General features: G+C 43.0%; 1 protein-coding gene across 1 annotated transcript; it reads left to right on the forward strand.

Moving 5' to 3' along the window:
- The first annotated feature begins 2,746 nt into the window (after positions 1–2,746).
- On the forward strand, positions 2,747–18,403 carry mccc2 (methylcrotonyl-CoA carboxylase subunit 2). Its single transcript, XM_030105376.1, has 17 exons — positions 2,747–2,944; positions 5,312–5,378; positions 5,597–5,681; positions 5,906–6,007; positions 6,210–6,337; positions 6,505–6,617; positions 8,587–8,700; positions 8,910–8,974; positions 9,680–9,779; positions 9,864–9,959; positions 10,571–10,643; positions 10,737–10,813; positions 12,867–12,933; positions 13,289–13,445; positions 14,521–14,635; positions 16,071–16,156; positions 18,145–18,403. Exons 1-17 carry the CDS (start codon positions 2,813–2,815, stop codon positions 18,260–18,262), a joined length of 1,695 nt encoding a protein of 564 aa, XP_029961236.1. The 5' UTR covers positions 2,747–2,812; the 3' UTR covers positions 18,263–18,403.
- The last annotated feature ends 1,746 nt before the right edge of the window (positions 18,404–20,149 follow it).

Here is a 20,149-nt window from a genome sequence, read left to right on the forward strand (position 1 = left end):
GCTGTCCCCGCTGGCCGTGGTACAGCCACTCACGCTCCGGGTTCACACGTGGCGTGCTATGTTGGGACCGCTTTCTCCCTGGCTGCCCAGGACGCTGAGAAACGGTTATGCCCTGCAGTTTGCCTGTCGTCCGCCTCTCTTCAACGCCTTGGTACGCGGCTCGCATGCCCTGCGGGGGCGGCTGCTCTCGGGCGGAAGTAGCCTAACTCCTCCCCCGGGGCGCGGTCACGGAGCTGAGCGCGACAGAGGCGCACTCGGGTTTTTATTCCCTCTACTTCGTGGTCCCCAAGAAAAGCGGGGGTGTGAGACCCATTCTGGACCTGAGGGTCCTCAACACTCACATAGCCACCAGGAGGTTCCGCATGCTGACAGTCAAACACCTCCTGGAGAGCATTCGACCAGAGGACTGGATGACTTCGATCGACCTGACAGACGCCTACTTTCACATCCCCATTCTCAGAAGGCACAGAGCCTTCCTCCGCTTTGCTGTGGGGACCTCCGTCGTCGTGGTCTGAGGATCCTCACGTACATCGACGACTGGCTCATACTGGCGTCCTCTCATCAGGAGGCTGTGCTGCACACGACCCAGGTCCTGCACCACATCGAGCTCCTGGGGTTCATGGTGAACCGACACAAGAGCGCGCTCACCCCAGCTCAGAGCATGGCTTATCTGGGGTTAGAGCTGGACATGCTCTCCATGACGGTCCGCCTCTCTGAGGAGAGATGAACCTCCCTTCTCTCAACCCTGAGGTCTGCAATGACCGCACCCCTGGTCGGGGTTCGACTGATCAGGACCGTCCTGGGTTTGATGGCCGCGGCACACCCAGTGGTCCGACTGGGCCTTCTACACATGTGTTCACTTCCGTCTTACACACCAATCCCGTCAGCAGGCCAGCTGGGAGTACATTCATCGACCTACGGCCTTCACCTTGGTGAGTACCACTAGCGAAGCCCGTAGGTGGGCAAAGTAGAATTAGTAGTTACTGGATATAATTCCAGTCCTACAAGTAAGTGCGTGCCGGCCTACCTGTTGGCCCAGCTGTCTGCTTCCCTTGCTTTGCTGACGCCAGAAGAAGGGTTTTGCTGTAGCGCCGTCCGAGGTTATGTACCCTCGGTGAAGGGTGTGCCATGCGAGTGGAGGATTGGTGTGTCGAGCTTTGTATAGTCTCAGTGGATTGGACAGAGATGGAGGTGTGCCACTAAGCCCGTAGGCGGGCACGCACTTACTCGTAGAACTGGAGTTACAGTTCAGTAACTACTAATTTCTAAGTGTAGAACTTTTATGTTTCATGTGCAGTCTGTTAGAATAACGGTAGAGTTACTGAATTTAAAGCTGGCCTACTTTTTAGTCACTTTGTTCTATTGTTAAGATTCAATAGAACTGTTTTCTTTTAACTTTACTATTTGTTTTTTTTTGTTGTTTTTTTTTTTACAAATGTAGAAATACTGTCTATAGTTACACATGAAATTTGATTGGTGCCCTGTCTCATATTATCACACTACAACATTTTAATAATTTAGAGTAATCCAGCATTTACTGTTTGTTACGCAACTGTCAATTTGTTTCATTAATCATATATTCAGTTTTATAATAAATAACTGAACATGCATCTTGAAGTTCCATTATGAGGAGATTCAAATTCTTTGAGATATTGAAGTATTTTTTTAAAGTGAGGCAATAGTTATTTTGCTTTGTAATTAGTTACTTTTAAAATATTGTAACTTCAGTTACTTTTTGAAGATGTAAATAGTAACTATAACTAATTACTTTTAAAAAGTAACCTGCCCCACAATGGCAATTATGACTTTAACTGCAATATATTTGTTGGCCAAGGGCACAGAGGGGGATAGCTCATCCTCTTTCCACTTTTGTTTGGATTATGTGGTGAGTCAGTTCAAGTGATCTGGATTACTAGAGAGATATAGAGGTGTGTGTGTGTGTGTGTGTGTGTGTGTGTGTGTGTGTGTTCATTATTGATAATTTTGCGATTTTGACCATTGATTCTGATAATATGAATAAGCTTGCTATACAATATTTTGATTTCCACCTGCATTTTACCAAATGTCTTATGTCTTCAAAGATATAAATAGTCATAAATCTGCTTTTAGCTAGTTTTACAAGGTTAGGTCAGATAGATAAATTAAAAACCCACTGTGGTCTGTAAATTGCAAGGTATGTGTAAAAGAGGAACTGGCTGAATTTTGCAACAATATTGCTGAAATTGCTGTTCTTTGATTCAAATTTCAAGTTTGAAATGTGTTGCAAAATAATAGTTAAATAAATATGATATAGTAATGCTTTGTTGAACTAAAGACATATATTTAGGCTTTGAGGTATTTCTAGATTGCAGATTATTGAAGTATCTATTGTATTTTCCTTCTTTTCTATTAGCAAGAGTAATATTTAGTGTTCCATCCAACTTAAGATCAAATTGTGCTATATGTGGCCCCAGAAGTAAAATGGGCTGGTGTCCCCTGTTTAAACAATGAAGTATAACCATAGTATAATAGTATAATATTGTATAATTATATTGAAAATGGTAGAGTGACAAAATTAGGGTCAGATAAATACCTGTTAATTTATGGCTGCCTCCGTCATTTAAAAAATAGCTATGTATTATTAATTCCTTTGTTTATTTAATAATTCATTTATTTGTTGATGAATTTAAAAAACAATGCCGTATGTCCTCCCACTCCCACACAGTAGGTGGCGCTGCGCACTGACTCGCCTCTGACCCTGAAGGCAGCAGAAGAAGAAAGCGGACTAGCTCTTTTAACTTTGACATTGTTTTCCTTTCTCGATAGCGTCAAAATGCTTCTTCAGTCGGTCAGACCTTGGCTGCTGCGATGCAGGAGTTTCCCCCGGGTCTGTGCGAGAACCTACCACAGCGACCAAGTCGCTCGACTCGGCAGCGCGCCGGACAAACACTCCTCAGAGTACCAGGTATGCTTGATGCTAAAACGTGCTAGCACAGCTGGAGCCTCGAATCGTCCTCCGGTCGGTCGTTGAGGTGAGGCGGCTGTCATCCGACAGGAGACCCGAAAATAACTCCTCGGATAACTCCTATGACGGCCGTGGGTCGTTTTGTTTGCAAGACACAGTTTGCAGAGGTCAAAACCAGTGCGAGCTGAGCTGCGAGCTGCCAGTGGGGGTGGAGAAAATGTACCCCAGGTATGATGGACAAAGTAGACAGACTGTCTCTGCTTATAGATGGTAATGGTTATTATTATCATACTCATCTGTATTTTATAGACGAGAGAGAGAGAGGGGACTCAATCTGGAGACGGGTAAGAATAATGAATTGGAACAATGCAAAAGAGTGCAGCTGCTTGTAAAAATGCATTCAAATGAAGCACTCTACTTTTAAACTACACTATGTCTCAATCAAGAATGATAATTTCTGATAATTTTGTCTTTCATTGTGAAAGAAGTGGCTAAACAGGATAGTTGAACTTTGGCATGCTGAGATATTCTTTAATCTCTTTCCTAATATGTTGTAATATTTTATTGCTCCGAGGTTTTCATATATTTGCTCTGAAGGCTGCTGCATGTGGTTATGATCACTGCTTTTCAAAGCAGCATCTGGCCTTCTGTGTCTCATCAATGAAGACACTACCCTCCTGGGATACACCAGACCCATCTGAACAGAATTGTTTCATCTCAGCATCATTCATATTGCTGGGATCTTTCTGTACAGTGTGCTTCTTAACTCTGGTGGGTGAAATCAATTGTATGTACTTGGAGTCTCCTTCCATTTTTACAAAATAATGTAAACAGCTCATCTTTGCCACTGTTATTGCTATTGTGGCAACATTTTGGCAGTAAACATTTTTGCCATTATTGATGCAACGCTGTGAACAGTCACCAGATGGCGCCACAGGTTAATTTTCTTATCCAAATGAACTTATAGCGCGTCAAGGGTTTGCAATTACACCCATAGACTGTGATTACACCCAGTATCATCAGCACTCTTTACGTGCATCTTGATTATTCATTTTTAATCAAACGTATTCAGAAAAGAGTGAAATTTCTCCATAGAAGCACGTGAATAAAAATGAACTGAGCCCTTAGGGTTATGGTTAAGACAGAAGTAAAACCTGCATTATGCTACCTTCTTTTCAGTCTTATGAATCCCTCTTTAAAAGTTTTTCTATTAGGACTTTAATGTTTAGTGTTTCTGTACTTATCAAGTTTGCTGCTTTGAAGATGAATATTAAAACAGAGGGAACATTTATTGTTAGAACATTTTTGTAAAAGGGGACTGAACTAAGGGGCGTTCTACTCTTTGCTTTTGATAAGGCAACATGAAATCCTGATAACCAGAAGTATTTACTGCAAAAAAAGTTGTTTTTTTTTTAATTAGATGCTGTTCAGTTGTCTTGAATAACTTAAAATCAATATGCACTATATATGATTGATTATTGTTGCTGTGATGGGATTTATATCTAGCTGTTATGACAAACATGAGGATTCTGATGTATGTAGTATCTGGATTGAGATGACCTAAAGGTCATACTAAGAATAGTCTTTCACAGTGGTTGTGTTTCAGTGATCCTTCCTTTTAGAATCGTATTATTAAAAGAAAAAGTTTATGCCAAACCTCTTATCTATTTGTAGATGTACAGTTGTGTGTACCGTTCTATGTACATCATTAATATCTCCTGCTTCCCCTCCTGTACAGTGCGTATTGTGTTTTCTGAGATGTCTCAAGTTCTCCGTACACCAATTTCCAAACAAATCACACAGCTGTTTCTGCTACATCTGTCAGCGCCTGTAAACGTCCGATAGTAACAGACCATGTCCCACGATCATTCAGAAAGGATTCCATCAACACGTCTTTGTGTAATCATATCCAGTACTATTGTGTCCCTCTTTAATTTCCTGTTGACAAACGTGCTTTGGTGACAGGGTCCTCAGAGAGTTGTAAACTTGTCTCCTGCAAGAAGTTTAAGAGATGAATTTCACAATTTAATTAGCTCCATATTCAAAACCTGCCTTATTTATGATGCTCCCCCACTCCGGCGAGCTGCAGGCTGAGAGCTGTTTGGAAGGTTTCTCGGTTTTGAAGATCAGCGTCGAGGCTGAGTGGTGTCTTGATCGAATCATTAATCGCGTATGCGACTCTGTCATTCACAGTTCACAATTAATGTGCGGCGTTATGAACATAATCTTGTTCCGCTCAATGATCGTTTCTCGACATCACAGCCCGTAACTTTAATGCCTCTGCCCGTGTGTCAGGAAACGTCCTCACTGCAAACGACTTAACGTGACGACGAGAATAAACGTGGCTGTGCTCTTGTTGTCTTTCAGGAGAATTATGAGCGGATGAAAGCTCTGGTTGATGAGCTGAGAAGCCGAGCAGAGAGGATTGCATTGGGTAGGTGTGACCGTGCGACAGATGACACAGTGCACAAGATAAATTCGTCCCATTGTGCTTTAATCCTATCAGTCAGTTTCAGGGCTCAGGCCGTCTGCATGATGAAATAGTTTTGTTTTACTTCAGAGCTTTTTAATTACAGTCAGGTTGGGATGGACACTTTGGCACGAGTTCACAGCCTGGGATGTTTACCATCTTTCTGCTTTTCATTAATTTAGGAGGAGGAGAGAAAGCGAGAAAGCTTCATATTTCTCGCGGGAAGCTCCTGCCGAGAGAGCGTATAGACAGACTGCTGGATCCCGGGTATTTTCATCTACTTTATCTTTGGATTTGGACAGATTTGAATTTGCATGAACACCAACAGGTCATCGCAATTTAGTTTGTTTGAAGACAGTTATCGCCTCTGATGCTGTGATCATCTGGAAAGCAGGATAGATATCACAGCTCCCGATAGTTTTTATCTATAATCTCATCAATGTTGTATTGTTTTTTTTTTTGTGTTTTTATTCATTTGGATTTTCTTGCAGGAGCCCATTTTTGGAATTTTCCCAGTTCGCCGGTTACGAGTTGTATGGGAAAGAGGAAGTCCCAGCAGGCGGGATAATTACTGGAATAGGACGGGTTTCAGGGTAATTGCTGTTATCATATCTAACATTTACCACCTTCTTTGCCTCAATAAATGTTCTCAACAGGCATGAACACAAGTGCAGTTACTGTTTCGTGTAATGAAGCAGTGAACTGTTAATTTTGGCAGAAATTATTAAAAAGTCATTTTAATTTTGTGAAATATAGTGAAGTTTAATACGTGAGCTTCTGTTTTTTGCCTCGTAGTGTGGAGTGTGTCGTCGTCGCAAACGACGCCACTGTCAAAGGGGGAACGTACTACCCAATCACAGTGAAGAAGCACCTCCGTGCTCAAGAGATCGCCCAGCAGAACAACCTGCCGTGCATTTACCTCGGTCAGTACGTTTTCAATTGTTGAGTTCTTCTGGAAAAAGAGAACAGGCTTTGGAGACTCTGAGTCTGTAATAAAGCCAAAACTAAAACTTTGATCACAATATTAAAGTTTCAATAATAACCTTTTTTGAGTTTTCACGATAAACAGATGTTTTTTTCTCTCCTTCAGTGGACTCCGGTGGAGCTAATCTACCCCGACAGGCTGATGTCTTTCCAGACAGAGAACACTTTGGACGCATTTTCTACAACCAGGCCAGGCTGTCTTCACAGGGGATATCACAGGTGATGCTTGTGTCAGATTGATAACATTGTTCTGCAGGTTGACCCTGTTCCACCTTCTAAAGCAGCAGAGCTGGATGACGACAGTGGCGTGAAAAATGGCTCGATTTGACCATTTTAGCTTATCGTCTCATACCACAGCTTGCTGTTGTTGCCCGTGATTGCAAATTTGTTGTAATTACGTTTTTTTTTTTTTTTTTTGCTTTGTTTTTTGTTTTGTTTTTTTTTTTACCTTGAATTGTGGTTGAGTTTTTTTCAGAGTAACATGAGAGCAGAGCTGGTAAACTGAAATACTTTGTTCTCTAGGCAACTAAAATCCATCGTGTTGGTATGGGTTCAGTGCGTTTGTTTTCATCAGCTCACACATCGATGCACAGCTGCATGAATTCTTCACCAAACTAAACATCCATCTATCCATTCATTCTAAAATACAAAATACAAATTAGAATACACTTCAATGCTTTTTTCTCATCTTATTTCTTCGTCTCAGTAGCAGTAGAAAGCCAAAAAAAACCCAGACATCTGCGCTTTCTTAACTTCCTCCGGGTCTTTAGGGAAATCCTAAGCCACTCACAAGCCCGACCGAGGGATCTAATCTCTCCAGCAGGTCTTCAGCCAAACCCGGGGCCTCTTTCCAGTTTACCGTGTTTGGTAATGGAAGGCAACCATGAGGGCATCTCAACCAGACGCCCGAACCACCTCAGCTGGCACTTCTCGATGTGGAGGAGGAGCAGCTTGACTTTGAGGCTCTCCCAGGTGGCAGAGCTCTGCAATCTGTCACAAAAAGCGAGGCCTGCCATGCAGTGAGAATTGATTATAGCCGCTTGTATCCGCAGTGTCAGTATTTCAGTCGTGACCCGTCCATGACTGGAGGTGATGCGTGGCAGTAAACACAAAGCTGTGCCTTACAGCTCACATCTGTCCTCACCGCTACGATCTAGTAAAGCGAGTGCGTTACAGACGGCGCCCGTCTGAATCTGCAGCTGATCTGATGATCCCTTATTTCATCAGTGGTGAACCCCGCCACCCGGGGAAGGCGGAAAGGAGACTGAATAGAGCTGTTTCAGTTTCTGTCTCGCTGAAAACCTGCTTCCACCTGACTGTGGAATGTATATGACGAGCTGATGTCTGCTCATGCAAATCTGCTGAAAGCAGCAACCTGAACTTTTGCTTTAATCCATTTTTGAGTTCAGTGTTCAGCAGTTTAACCACAGTTGGATATGAACATACAACTCTAAAGCTGTAATACTTACATGTTTTCTTTATGTTCGTTTGTCATTCAAGTCTTTTGGTAGAATCTGTCGTAGTGAAAGCTGTGATTGTTAATTGTCCACTCGCCTCCAAAGACTGAGTGGGTGTCAGTTTTATTATTGTAGTTATTATACAGTCACATAAAGGAAAGGACCTATTTTATTCAACTCTTTGTGATTTATTTTTCTTGAATCGCCATCTGTTCAGTGAAGTGTTGGTCGTTCCTTCACACTTGGTCGGACCTTTACTGTGTTGAAGGTCGTTTCTAAGCGGGGGTCACCTTTTGAATTATTCTAATAAAAATGTTCCCGTACCTTATTTGACCTTCACTGTGCTGAAGGTTGTGTGTTCGCTATGTGGCACTGGAGGACTGTTTCCTACTCGTTCTTTTCATTGTGGAAAGTATGTTTTTGCTGTCCTCACGGCTAGTTTGACAGCCGCACAAAGCCCTTGAGAGTTGTAGTGTTCGCGAGTCTTTGTAATGTACAAAACCTTTTTTTTAGTGTTTTAACTTTTCTAATGTAGAATAGTAGCTGAATTATTCAGTGGAGGAGAAATCATTGTTAACACTTTAATTTTAGAATTGATAATTTAAATTTTATGAAGAGATAAGTCATACGAGACGCAAATTATTATTCAAAACTTGACATTTTTTTATGTCTTTGAATTAGCCTCAGGGAAATCTTTAATACTATGCAGTGACTTTCTCCTCGTGCTTCAGATTGCTGTTGTGATGGGATCATGCACTGCCGGGGGAGCGTACGTTCCGGCCATGGCTGACGAGAGCATCATTGTCAAGAAGCAAGGAACCATTTTTCTTGGAGGACCTCCACTGGTGAGCCAGACGGCATTCATTAAATTAACTGGCAGTGTGATAAATCTGTACATATTGTGTAATTTTAGAAAGTGAAGAAGGTTTAATTTGTAGTTCTTGCACCTGACTGCCCTCTTTTAAATCAGGACCTTTTTGTGAACTTCACACAAATGAAGGAATAAATTTCAGTTTTTTTGTGTGTGACTGCTGTTACTCCGGCCTGTGTTCAGGTCAAAGCTGCCACTGGTGAAGAAGTTTCCGCAGAGGATCTTGGAGGTGCTGATCTGCACTGCAAGTATGAGCACATTATTATTTTTTTATTTTGTTATGATGAAGTAGGCACAAAGCGCATATTTCATTAGATGCATTCACACTTATCAAGTGTGATTTAATTTAAACTAACCCAAACATAAATGGGCTGATTGGATAACTTCAGGCTGAAGATTTATCAGCAACACAATCAATAATTTAACACATCCCAAAGGTGCTCTATTGGACGTCTGATGACCGTGGAGTTTTATTGGGTCCATTAAAATCACTCTCTATGCGGTTCCAGTGACCACAAGCATTTAGATGAACCACTGATTCAGTTAAAGCCGCGTCATGAAAAATCTCTGTGAAATGACAGTATGATTGGAGGCGGCTGTGAAGCTTTATTTATGACCCCTCAGAGGTCATGTCAATGGAATGTCTGGTTGCTTCGTGTGTGTCTGTTACATCACGAAACAGATAGTGGTTGTAGATGATGAGTGTTTTGTGACGACGTGCATCTTCTTCTTTAAATTAGCCGTGAAAAGATGAAACGCTGCTCCAAAATTAATACACATGGTAAACCACAGCATTGCTTCAAATACTCAGAATTGATTTATGATTTTAAAAGTAGTTTAGATCACAGGATATGAATTGTCCTTAAGTGTGAGGAAAACAATTAAAACATGTATGTCAGCTTTTGCTGTCGTTTATAAGCAAAGTGTTACAACACGTGCTCTCATGACTGCAGGAAATCTGGGGTGACCGACCACTACGCTTTAGACGACGACCACGCCCTCCATCTGGCCAGAAAGGTCGTCCGACACCTCAACTACAGGAAAGACATTCAGGTCAGTGCAGTCGCAGTGAACCGCACCAGTTACAGTGAAGCTTCCTGTTCTGCCGTTTTATTTGACTCCGAGTTTGTTCGCCAGGTCTCCGTCGAACCTTGCGAGGAGCCTCTGTACCCTGCAGATGAACTCTACGGGATAGTTGGCGATAACTTGAAGCGCACTTTCGATGTCAGAGAGGTATTTGTCTGTGACTGATCTGCATGTTTCCCACTAGAATAGAGACAAATATCATGTAACTGTATACATGCCCGTGGATTTTTAGGTCACTGTTAAATGGGAATACATGAAGCTCACTTTAAAGCGACTCCACAGCACGATATTTTACAGGCTCACGGCGCCCTTCAAACAAAGCTCGTTCAGCGCTCGGTCTGCGGCTCAGTCGATAATGCGCAGCTGCCATCAATCACTTCACCTTTGGTCTCTCTGGCAGGGTTTTCCCACATGTTCTCATTTTGTGCAAAGCCTTTGCTTTTGAGTTTTGATACGGACCCAAGAGCAGAAAAGAAAAAAAACCCACTGCAGACTCCAGAGATAACGAAATGTTTGTAGTGTAGAACACTATTGGCAGTCCATTTATGCTGTAAGACCGACTGACTGCTCCCTCCTTTTAGGGGCTTTTCAACTGTAATAGACTTTTCAACTCAGAGTGCTCTTAGATCACTTAAATAAAATCACTCAAGTAAAGAAGTTGTCACACAAGTCTCTTCAGTTTTCTGTCACCAGCCCTGCTTTTAAGCCATTGCACTGCATGCTGTTTTATAAATCTTTCCATTTTCGTCGGCTTGCAGGTCATTGCCAGAATCGTAGATGGAAGTAAATTTCATGAATTCAAGGAATTCTATGGCGATACACTTGTCACAGGTCTGTGAAAATACCTTCTCTGTTTGTATTTCTTGTAAATTGTTTTTTTTTTTCTTCCATTAATTGTAACCTCACGTTTAATTACGTGTGCAGGATTTTCAAGGATATTTGGCTACCCTGTGGGAATCATTGGCAACAATGGAGTCTTGTTTTCAGAGTCTGCTAAAAAGGTAAATACTAACAAAAACACATTGAATTGTAAAGCAGTTTTCAGGTAAAGGTTTAAGGTAAAATTATTTCACCCTTTAACTCCACGATAGCAGGTTTAATTTCTCAGCAATAACCGTTAACAACAATATTTTTGAATATGAGAAAACACATTGAAAATATGACATCAAACAGAATCCGCACCTTGTCTTGAGACGACATGCCTGCATGTGAGGAGGCTATCCCCCCCACCCTGCTGCCCTACAGAGCTGCTCGATGCACAGAGAAAAGCTGAGCCTCCTGATTGTGCAGAAGTTTCAAGAGCGAGCACCGCGCTAGTTTTGTTCTCCTGAAAATGTCAAGGACTTGAAACGCGGCACAGAAAGCGGTTCAGATGGCGTTCTCAACCGAAATTCGCCGCTCCCAGCGCTGAATACCAATATCTGTGTCTCGGGGGAGCTTCGGGCTTTGTAGCTCGTACTCTGCATCGCCGCCGAAGTGCAGAGCTTCTGTCATACGACGGGCGCTGCGATTGCACTTGTCTGCGTCGTCTCATGAGCGCCCTGATGAATGGTGTTGTAATAACACAACGTTTAGAAAGCATGGATGGCGACGCTGATTATTCCTATAATTCACTTAATTTGCGAGCCGATTCGCCTCGCGCAGGGCTGAACTTTGCACAGGCTCAGAGAAGATGAGGAGCTGAATTTGTGATTAAAGACTAATAAGTTTTTCCAAACACGCTCTGAATTAGATTACAAGCTTGACCTGAAGAGAGAGGAAAAAAAAGACTTGATTCCTTTTTCTTTTGCGAGGTCTCAACGTGACGGCGTGAGCGTCGGCTATCTCATCAGTGTAATTACTGTCAAAAGGGACGGACACAGATGTGGAACAGACATGCTCGGGGAGCTTTTTCAGGGAAAATCAATACAGCACCTGTGTTTGGAGATGCTTCTTTGAGACACGCTGTCATCGCTTGAGACAGGCGCAGGCTCCCGTTATGTTAACTGGTAAACTGTTAAAAGCTTTTCCTCGGGTACAGGGGAGCGAAACGTGGCGGTAACAAAGAAAATATTGCATTTCTGCTGTTGTGCGCACGTTCAGGAGCAAACTGATGGATCATTTTTCACCAAGTGACAGTTTCTAATAGGCAACCGTCTTTCACATTGTCTCCCAACTTGTGTTTACGCTTTGCAGCGCGAGGCAAGCTGCTTGGCTGAAAGACAGCCAGCAGAGAAGCTGCCAAAATAAAGAAAACACCTGAGTAATTCAGCTTTACAAAGTAAATGGAAATGAGCTCTCTCCACACAGTACAGCGCGTCTTTGGTGCTTGTTTGCCTGTTCAATAGCTCCTGGCAGCTGTGTGTTGCTCAGAGACTCTTCTTCTTCTTCTTTTCTTTTTCTTTTTTTTTTTTTTTTTTTTTTTTTTTTTAAAGGCCATTCAGCTCCTTCATATTCAGACTGAAATCTAGCACATCAAAAGCCAGCGTGAAGCCGGCTGACCTCTCACTCTCTCTCCCTAAGTGACTCATTTCCGCCCCGACTAGTCTCGCCTTACATGGAGATGAATTTGACGGAGGAGGAAAGGACACTTGCTTAGTTGTCAGGCAGCTTTCATTCATTCCAGATCACCAGATATCAAACAGACTGATCAGTAGGGAGATTTCAAACACATCACTTCAGGCGAGATTCAGCCCGGAGTGATGCCGTTTGCAGCTTCTCGAGACGACACAGAAACCCTCCACGCAGCCCAGACGCTGTAATTTCAGAGGGATGTTTCCCAGACACCACCTCAAGCCGTTCAGCGTGTACACTTGTGTGCTCTGAATATATTTTCTTATATATTCTCTCCCGTTTCTCCTTTGGCAGTTCATTTAAATGTTTGTATTCTTGTTTATTTCTTGAGACGTCCCCCCCCCCCCCCCCACCTTTAAAAAAAAAAAAAAAAAAAAGAGCATTACTGTTCAATCATTTTATTTTAAGGTGCTGATAATGCATGTCTGTGTTTTTACCTCTGGGCACTTGTTCCGCACTCATGAAAATATGCTTTTACTCAGTGTTTGAATTTCCTTTCAGGGGACACATTTCATCGAATTATGCTGCCAACGGAACATTCCACTTATTTTTCTCCAAAACATAACAGGTTTGTGGGAATGCCTTTGATTTTTTGGGGGGATTATTGTCTTTTATAAAATGGCTTCTGTTGTTGTGTTTTTAATGTTTCAGTTGTGTTCTATTATTCCTTTCTTTGCCAATTAGTAAAACGGTAAAAAATACGCTAAAAGGAAAAAGTGCGACATCACAGTTTCCGTCCTAATCAGATCTAACAACATGCTGTTCAAACGTGCCTCCACAGTGCCTCCACTTTCCCATATTTATTTTTAACACAACCTAACCGTCTCCCAGGAGATTCGCAGGCTTCCACAGGCAACCCAGTTTTATTTTTTTTTTTATTTTTTTTAGTTATTGTTATCTCTCTCGCTCCGTCTTCATTTCAGGCTTCATGGTGGGCAGAGAGTACGAAGCGGGAGGAATTGCCAAGGACGGCGCCAAGATGGTTACCGCCGTTGCCTGCGCCAACGTGCCCAAATTCACCGTGGTCATCGGCGGCTCCTACGGCGCGGGAAACTACGGCATGTGCGGCAGGGCCTACAGGTAGAGACGGCTTCCTCGCGCCGGGGATGGGTGGCCAGTGTGAATCAAAGCATTTCAACAGGAACAACAGCAATGACTAGATCGGCCATGAGCTCTTGTTCAAGTATTAAGCTCATTAGCTGCATCCGGGAATAATAAAATGTACAAAATGTTCGGCGCATGCCTTTATGAGAGTGTGTGCTTCATCTGATGTGAACCAGATGACCTTGGATTTTTTTATATGTGAGTTTTAAGTGAGCTTTTGTAGCAGGATGAAAGGAAATGAAGGTTTTCAGTGCTGAAAATATATACATTATATTCATCTGTTGAACAATTTTTCACCACTTTGCTGCTTGGTGGGGTTCGATTGGCTCGTGATCAGAAGCTCCACACGTTCTGTGACATGATCATACTTGATATGGATCGTTTGAAAGGATTACGCCGATTCTTGGGGTGATGCCTGCTAATGAATGCTGAATCATTATCATGGTGAAAAGGGATCACCTCCTTCTGGAATCTCAATAAATGATCTTCAACAACAAACTGTAGAAAACACCTGAAATAAATATATTTTACATTTATTGTGAATGCAAGGAAAACAACTGAAAAGCATCCCGAGTGAAGCTTGTAATGGACTGTAACATCATCTTCTTCTCATGCCTCATATTTTGTCCCTGACCAAGTAGAAATCTTTGGCTGAATGCTGAATTTAGTCGCCAGTTTTCATATTGAAAGATGTTATCAGTTCTTGGCATCCGTGGACGGTGGGAGAGTGTTGACTGGTGTGTGCAGATTAGAGGCTTTCACAGTGAAAAACACAGTGAATTGTTCTATACAGCCTTCAATTACAGCACCTGTGACACTTTACTGTTTTGCTTGTAATTTATTTTGTCTTTTTTTAATGTGTGTTTTAAAAGGAAAAGCATAATTGTGGTCAATATTTGCTGGTTTCCTTTGCAGATTTCACACTGCTCATATTACTGCTGCTTGTATATCCTCGGGGTTCACGCTACCTGTCTGTTTCCTTCGTCTTTTATTTGTGTCTGTTGTGGTTGAACACACGCAATCAATCTGACTCCGGCTTCTCGTCTCGCAGTCCCCGCTTCCTCTACATGTGGCCGAATTCCCGAATATCTGTAATGGGCGGCGAGCAGGCAGCCACCGTCCTGGCCACCATCACCAAGGATCAGAGGGCACGCGAGGGAAAAGAGGTAATTATTCACATTAATCATCCCATCTGCGCTTCACTGAGAGGGCTGGAATTGGCTTTAGAGGACTTGCTGCCAAAAGCATAAACGTTATAAAAGGCAGTTTTCTTTCAGTGATGGTTTGACACAGCAGCATGAAATTATATCAGTGTTAAGTGTGTATCATGATTACTTATCCTGAACAGTGCAGCCAAAAAAACCCCCGCCTGTAATTAAACTGTCTGGTTTGCTGTTACAGGTTTATTCGCAGCGACTTTATAGCTTCAGAATGACACTTCACATCAGTCCTCTGATGGCAGACGTGTTTAGGACGGTTCAGCTCCGAAATATAAACTAATCCTGGTTACTGTCTCTTATTTACAATCAGACATTGAACGATGATGAGGGGAGGGCAGACTGCAAAGTCTGTTAGGTGGATGGATCAAGGCTCGACATAAAGAAAAGATAATGAACTGTGCAGCCTGAGTGCAGTTTTTTTTCTCTTTCCTTATCTTTATTTCTGGGGGCCGTCCAAACTCACAAGCTGTGTCTGTGATAAGGTCAGAGAGCTTTTTGTAATGAATGTCACCAGAATCCCAGCAGGGCTTTGGTCCCAGCCTTGAACAATGTCTCGGTCGTGGTGCTGCGTAGTTTTCGTGTCATTTTCATGTTTTTGGTCTAAAGTTGGATGTCAGGAAGTTTCTGTTTATGTTTTTTTTTTTTCCCCCACTTTTGTCCAGACTAATGAACTTCATCAGGAACGTGATCACAGGCTATGAATGCAGACGAGGCGTGGCGTAAACCAATCAGAGAGCCACCTCTAATTCTCTTTGGAAGCCAGGGGCTTTTACATTTTAATGGATTATGTCTCTAACAGGTTTATCTGCGAGCGCATGTGTTTGTGCACATCTCTGTGCAAGACGTACCTCTTTCTATGAAACACATTCTGTTTGCTTGAGGGCAGAAGTAAAATGCTGGACTGTTAATGTCAGGATTCACGAACACAACTGGTCTTTTCTCGTCAATCTTCTATCAAGGAAGATATATAGTCTTCTTCTGCCCTTCGCTTATTTCTTCAGTGACAGTTACACGTGACACAGCAGGCCTGCAGAAAATCTAAATGTTCAGTTTGTGTTGATAAAAATGAAGAGTTTTCATTTCAGATGCTGGATTTTGTCTGAATTACATTGAAGTGTTCCTGATATTTATGGCCATTCATCCGCTTCATTTCAGTGACAGTAGAGACGGGCTTTACAGTTTTTCCATCAGTTTTTAATATTTTCAAACGACCTGCCTTTTTCATATTTCTCTAATAGTTGAGGAAAGCGGCCTTGGTGGCGGATGAAATGTGTGTGTGCAGCCTCACACTTCACTCCACCTTCAATATTTCAGACAACCTTTAAAGCTCCTTTCGCCGGAGTCCTTTTTTCCTAATTTTCTCCTCACAATTTATTCACAGTTCACCGCGGAGCAGGAGGCCGCCATGAAGGAGCCGATCGTGCGTCGGTTCGAAGAGGAAGGCAATCCGTACTTCTCGAGTGCTCGGTGAGATTCGGTCGTGACACTTGTAATATGTCTTTGAGAGGGGTGTAATAAAATAAAAGGCTGCGGAGCCCCGGCTCAGTGTGAGCTTTTTGAATCAGAGTTTACCTCTGCTCATGCAGGAAATCGTCCGGGCCGCGTCGGTGTTGGCGAGAGGTAAACTACAAACAGGCCACCAGCAGGCCGTTTTTAATTCATTGTTTAAGTTTAGAGCTTTCGCACAATTTATTCGGTCTCGCCTCTCAGCGATGTGAGAATCTCCTCATGCATGAAGAGCGATGCTGGGATGTGTATCAGATGTGTTTCTTTTCCCCCGTGTTTCCTGTTGTGTTGCTAATATGAAGCATTCATGGTGTGTGTGCTTCATCAGACGAGCTCTTTCAGATAATCACACGGTGAGAAACGGTTTGTTTTGCAGATCTGAGAGACAGTTTGAACGTTGAAGTGAGTGAAAAACAAGCTGGACCTGTTGTCACCTTGATCCATCGTGCAGCGCTGCCAGCGCTCCTCCACTGTGATCTTGTGTCATTTCTGCACACAGCAGCTGCGTCTGTGTCACAGTGTCAAGCCGCTCAAGACAGTCGAGATTAAACTTCATTTGTGAGAAAATTACAAAGTTGCAGGAGAAGAGTAGGAAGTGACAATCTTGTAAGTGCAGCCAGATTGCTCGAGACTGGCTTCTCCCCAGGACGCTGTTAGGATTGTCATGACTGCCGTCACGCCGTAGTTCAGGTTTTTTCGTACCGAGTAATCACCAGCAGAGCGTTGCTGTCGGACTTTGTGTTCGTCTTGGTACTATAGACGTGTTTTCCTGACCCATCTCTCATGCATGCAGCTGATGCAGGGAGAACATGCAAACCAGGTGCACCACGACACCAACACGAGGAGCTAAAACCTGTAGGACAGATCAGTGTAGATGGTAATTACCCATAGTTTTGACATCAAATAGAAGTCACAGTGTGACTTGTGGTCTGGAAAATACCTTAATCTAATCAAGTCTTTATTGAAGTTACAGCTATTGTCAGTGTCATCTATGGATCAATTAGTAATTATGAATTATTCCGGTCATGAGACAATTGAAGTTGTTGAAAATTATCAGAATTGCATCTGCAGTTATGCAATTAAAGCATCCAACATCGTGATCATCTCCACTCTGTGTTAAAATAGATTCATATAATAACAATAAGACATTTATTTTTTAAACTTACCATGAATTACATGTTTCATGGTTCTCGGTAGTTTTTTTTTTATCTTGTGGGTTGAATTATTCAGGAAACTGCTGGGCAGATTGATCAGAATTGACAGCGATCCTTAGCTGACACTCAACTGGTTCCCTTTATATGTGTATGTAGTGTAATTAGCTTTTTTCAAAGTTAACTCATTTAAATTTTTTAATTTTTGTTTTTTCACTGTATCCAACGAAACAGGACGATTGGAACTGCTTCCTTGTTGTCGTGAGGCTTCACCACTGTGTACCACCATAATATGTAATTAATTAACAAACTTTGAACAAGAACTAATAACCCTGAGAGGTATTGATTTAAGCTTCTATGCTGGAAAACTGCTTCCGGTCGAATATAAAAGCCGCTTTCACCTGTAACCTTGCCGGGCCTCTCCTGTCGTTATGAAGCACTCTGCTCGATGCTTCGGTTTGTTACCTGAGGCCTTAGGCTATTGTCTGAAGACACGGTACACCTCCACGGCTTTGTTGTTTTCCCATCCTCGCCTCCGTGCTGCGACACTGAAGTTACGCAACTCTCTATATAGTAAGTGATCCGGAGCATCAGCGAAATGAGGCCCCAGAGCGATAAACCACTGCAAGTGTATTAAAGCTGCGGGACGAGCGAGGGAGTAACCAAGAGACGAACACAAAGTCTTGACACTCTATTAAAGTAATTGATTGTGGACCTGCACGAGCTCTCGGAGAGCCGTCCGATGACTGAAGTGTAATGTGCCATCTAATAACGTGGAGCACTCTGTTATTTTTACAGACTGTGGGATGACGGGATCATTGATCCCGCCGATACCAGGATGGTTTTGGGACTGAGCATCAGCGCCGCACTCAACGCGCCACCAGAGAAGACCCGGTTCGGCGTGTTCAGGATGTGAAGCACCCTCAGCGTGGCGCTGTATTTTGTCCTAGCCTCTGTGGAGTTGATTTTTGATGTGTCACCAGAAAAAAAAAAAAGTAACACTAAGAATTTCAGATAGACTGATCACACATGATGACCTTTCAGGCTGTGGGACATTCCCATTGGTGAAGCTGTGCCTTAACTGTTACTGTTCCTTTTGTAAATGAAGCTGTAAACTTATCAAGCTGTCCGCCTTGGATGGACGTTCGTTTTCTATCACAGATTGTAAATGAAAAAAATAATAAAATGTGGAAAAGTTCAGTTTTTCATCACTCTTCATTCAGAGCCCTGTCAGAATTGAAGGATTCTCTTCTAAAGGGGGCGCTGTTGAGCCATGAATGTCGGCTGAGTTTGGTTTGGAGGGGAAACCAGAGGCATTTCATGGACTTGTTGAGGAGTTTCAGAACACAGGAGTTGCTGTTGTGGAAGACGTCTTTTCTCATAGTAAAGCCACTCCATAGGCACACTCAGTCCATTTAAAACTACATTTACTTTTTTTTTTTTTGTTTTTGCTGTCCAGTCTTCATCACTGTTGCTGCATGTGCTCATGATCAGTGCTCAGGATCAATGAATCAAACGGTGGATAGAGCCGGTTGAACTGCTGGTTTTCAGAGCTGCTTCGTCCTGTGTGAGCAGGTCAGTCCTCCTGTGAGCGGCTCGTCCTTCAGTTAGATGAGCTGGTTGGAGTGTCTGATCAGGACTGCCCGCTCCTCTGACCTGTGGAGGGTAGAGAGGTGTGTTGAGTTTCTGAAATCCTGTGTACTTTGTTTTTCAGTCTGTTTTTCTCACACTTCTCTCCTATGATTTTTCCTTTCTTTCATTCTGTCTGTCCCCGATTCTGTTTTTTTCTTTTCCCTCCAGTCACTTTCGCTAAACCACTCATTCTCTCTTTATTATGATTCTCCTTCTTTTGGGCACACTTGTTTTTCTTTTTTATAATCTTGCTCTCTTTTCCTCTGCCTCCACTTCTACTTTCTCTGATCCCTTGACTCTTTATCCCCATCACTCTCTCACTCACTCAGTCTTTTTCTCTCCTGTTTCTTTCATTCTCTGTATTTAGGTTTCTTTCCCTTTCATGTCTTTCTTTTCATTGAACTCGCTCATGGTTACTCTCGAACCACTTTCTTTGATTTCCCTCCTCTCGACCTTCTGTTTTGCCTCTTTTTTTTCTTTTCCCCTCTTTGTTAACGTCGCTCTCTCCTCCCCTGCTTCTTCTCTCTCACTCGTGGAGAGTGTTTCTCTGTGTTGGTGTGGACCACCAGAGTTCACCCTGGCAGAGTTTCTCTGAGACGGGGGGGATTTGGTGCTGCTGCTGCACCGTATACGAAGCCAGCTGGTTGAGATGCTGAGCTGGGAGCCCTCGGTGCTCCACACGGAGGATGCAGAGAGCCTGGCCCTGAGGGAAACCAGGAATAACTCGGGCCTTGACATGCATCATGGATGTGTGTGTGGGAGCCTCCCACTCACCTTCATCCTTCACCACCTCATAGCAGTTTTGTGAAACTCTTGCGGCGCTGATAGCTTCATCTTCTTCCTCCAAATGTCACTGTGGGAGGCAGGAAGGGATCGTCAAAGTTTTGGCTTTCGCTGAGGTTTTAAAGACCTGAAGAATGACTTTACGTACAAGTAGTGAAAGAAACCGATCCCTGGTAATTACAAGACTTGATGATTCCGTTCGGTCTTTGTTGAAACTGATCTGACCTTTGTCGCTGACTTTGATGGCCCCTAATTGCGGCACTAATGGCTCGCTGGGTGTCTTCCAGGCTTTGCTTACACGAGTGAGTGTTTCTGCTTTTGTCTGGACAGAGCTGCTGGCAAGCTTTCCACCTGTTGTACACAGTTTAGCCTTTGGGGATCACGGCTT

Source organism: Salarias fasciatus, chromosome 12 (assembly GCF_902148845.1).
Source record: "Salarias fasciatus chromosome 12, fSalaFa1.1, whole genome shotgun sequence".
Classification (NCBI taxonomy): domain Eukaryota; kingdom Metazoa; phylum Chordata; class Actinopteri; order Blenniiformes; family Blenniidae; genus Salarias; species Salarias fasciatus.

Coding starts and splice junctions, on each gene's coding strand:
- mccc2 (XM_030105376.1), top strand. CDS start 2,813: ATGCTTCTTCAGTCGGTCAGACCTTGGCTGCTGCGATGCAGGAGTTTC. Junction 13,446..14,520: donor ATGTGCGGCAGGGCCTACAG/GTAGAGACGGCT, acceptor CTCGTCTCGCAG/TCCCCGCTTCCTCTACATGT. Junction 16,157..18,144: donor CCGTACTTCTCGAGTGCTCG/GTGAGATTCGGT, acceptor TTATTTTTACAG/ACTGTGGGATGACGGGATCA.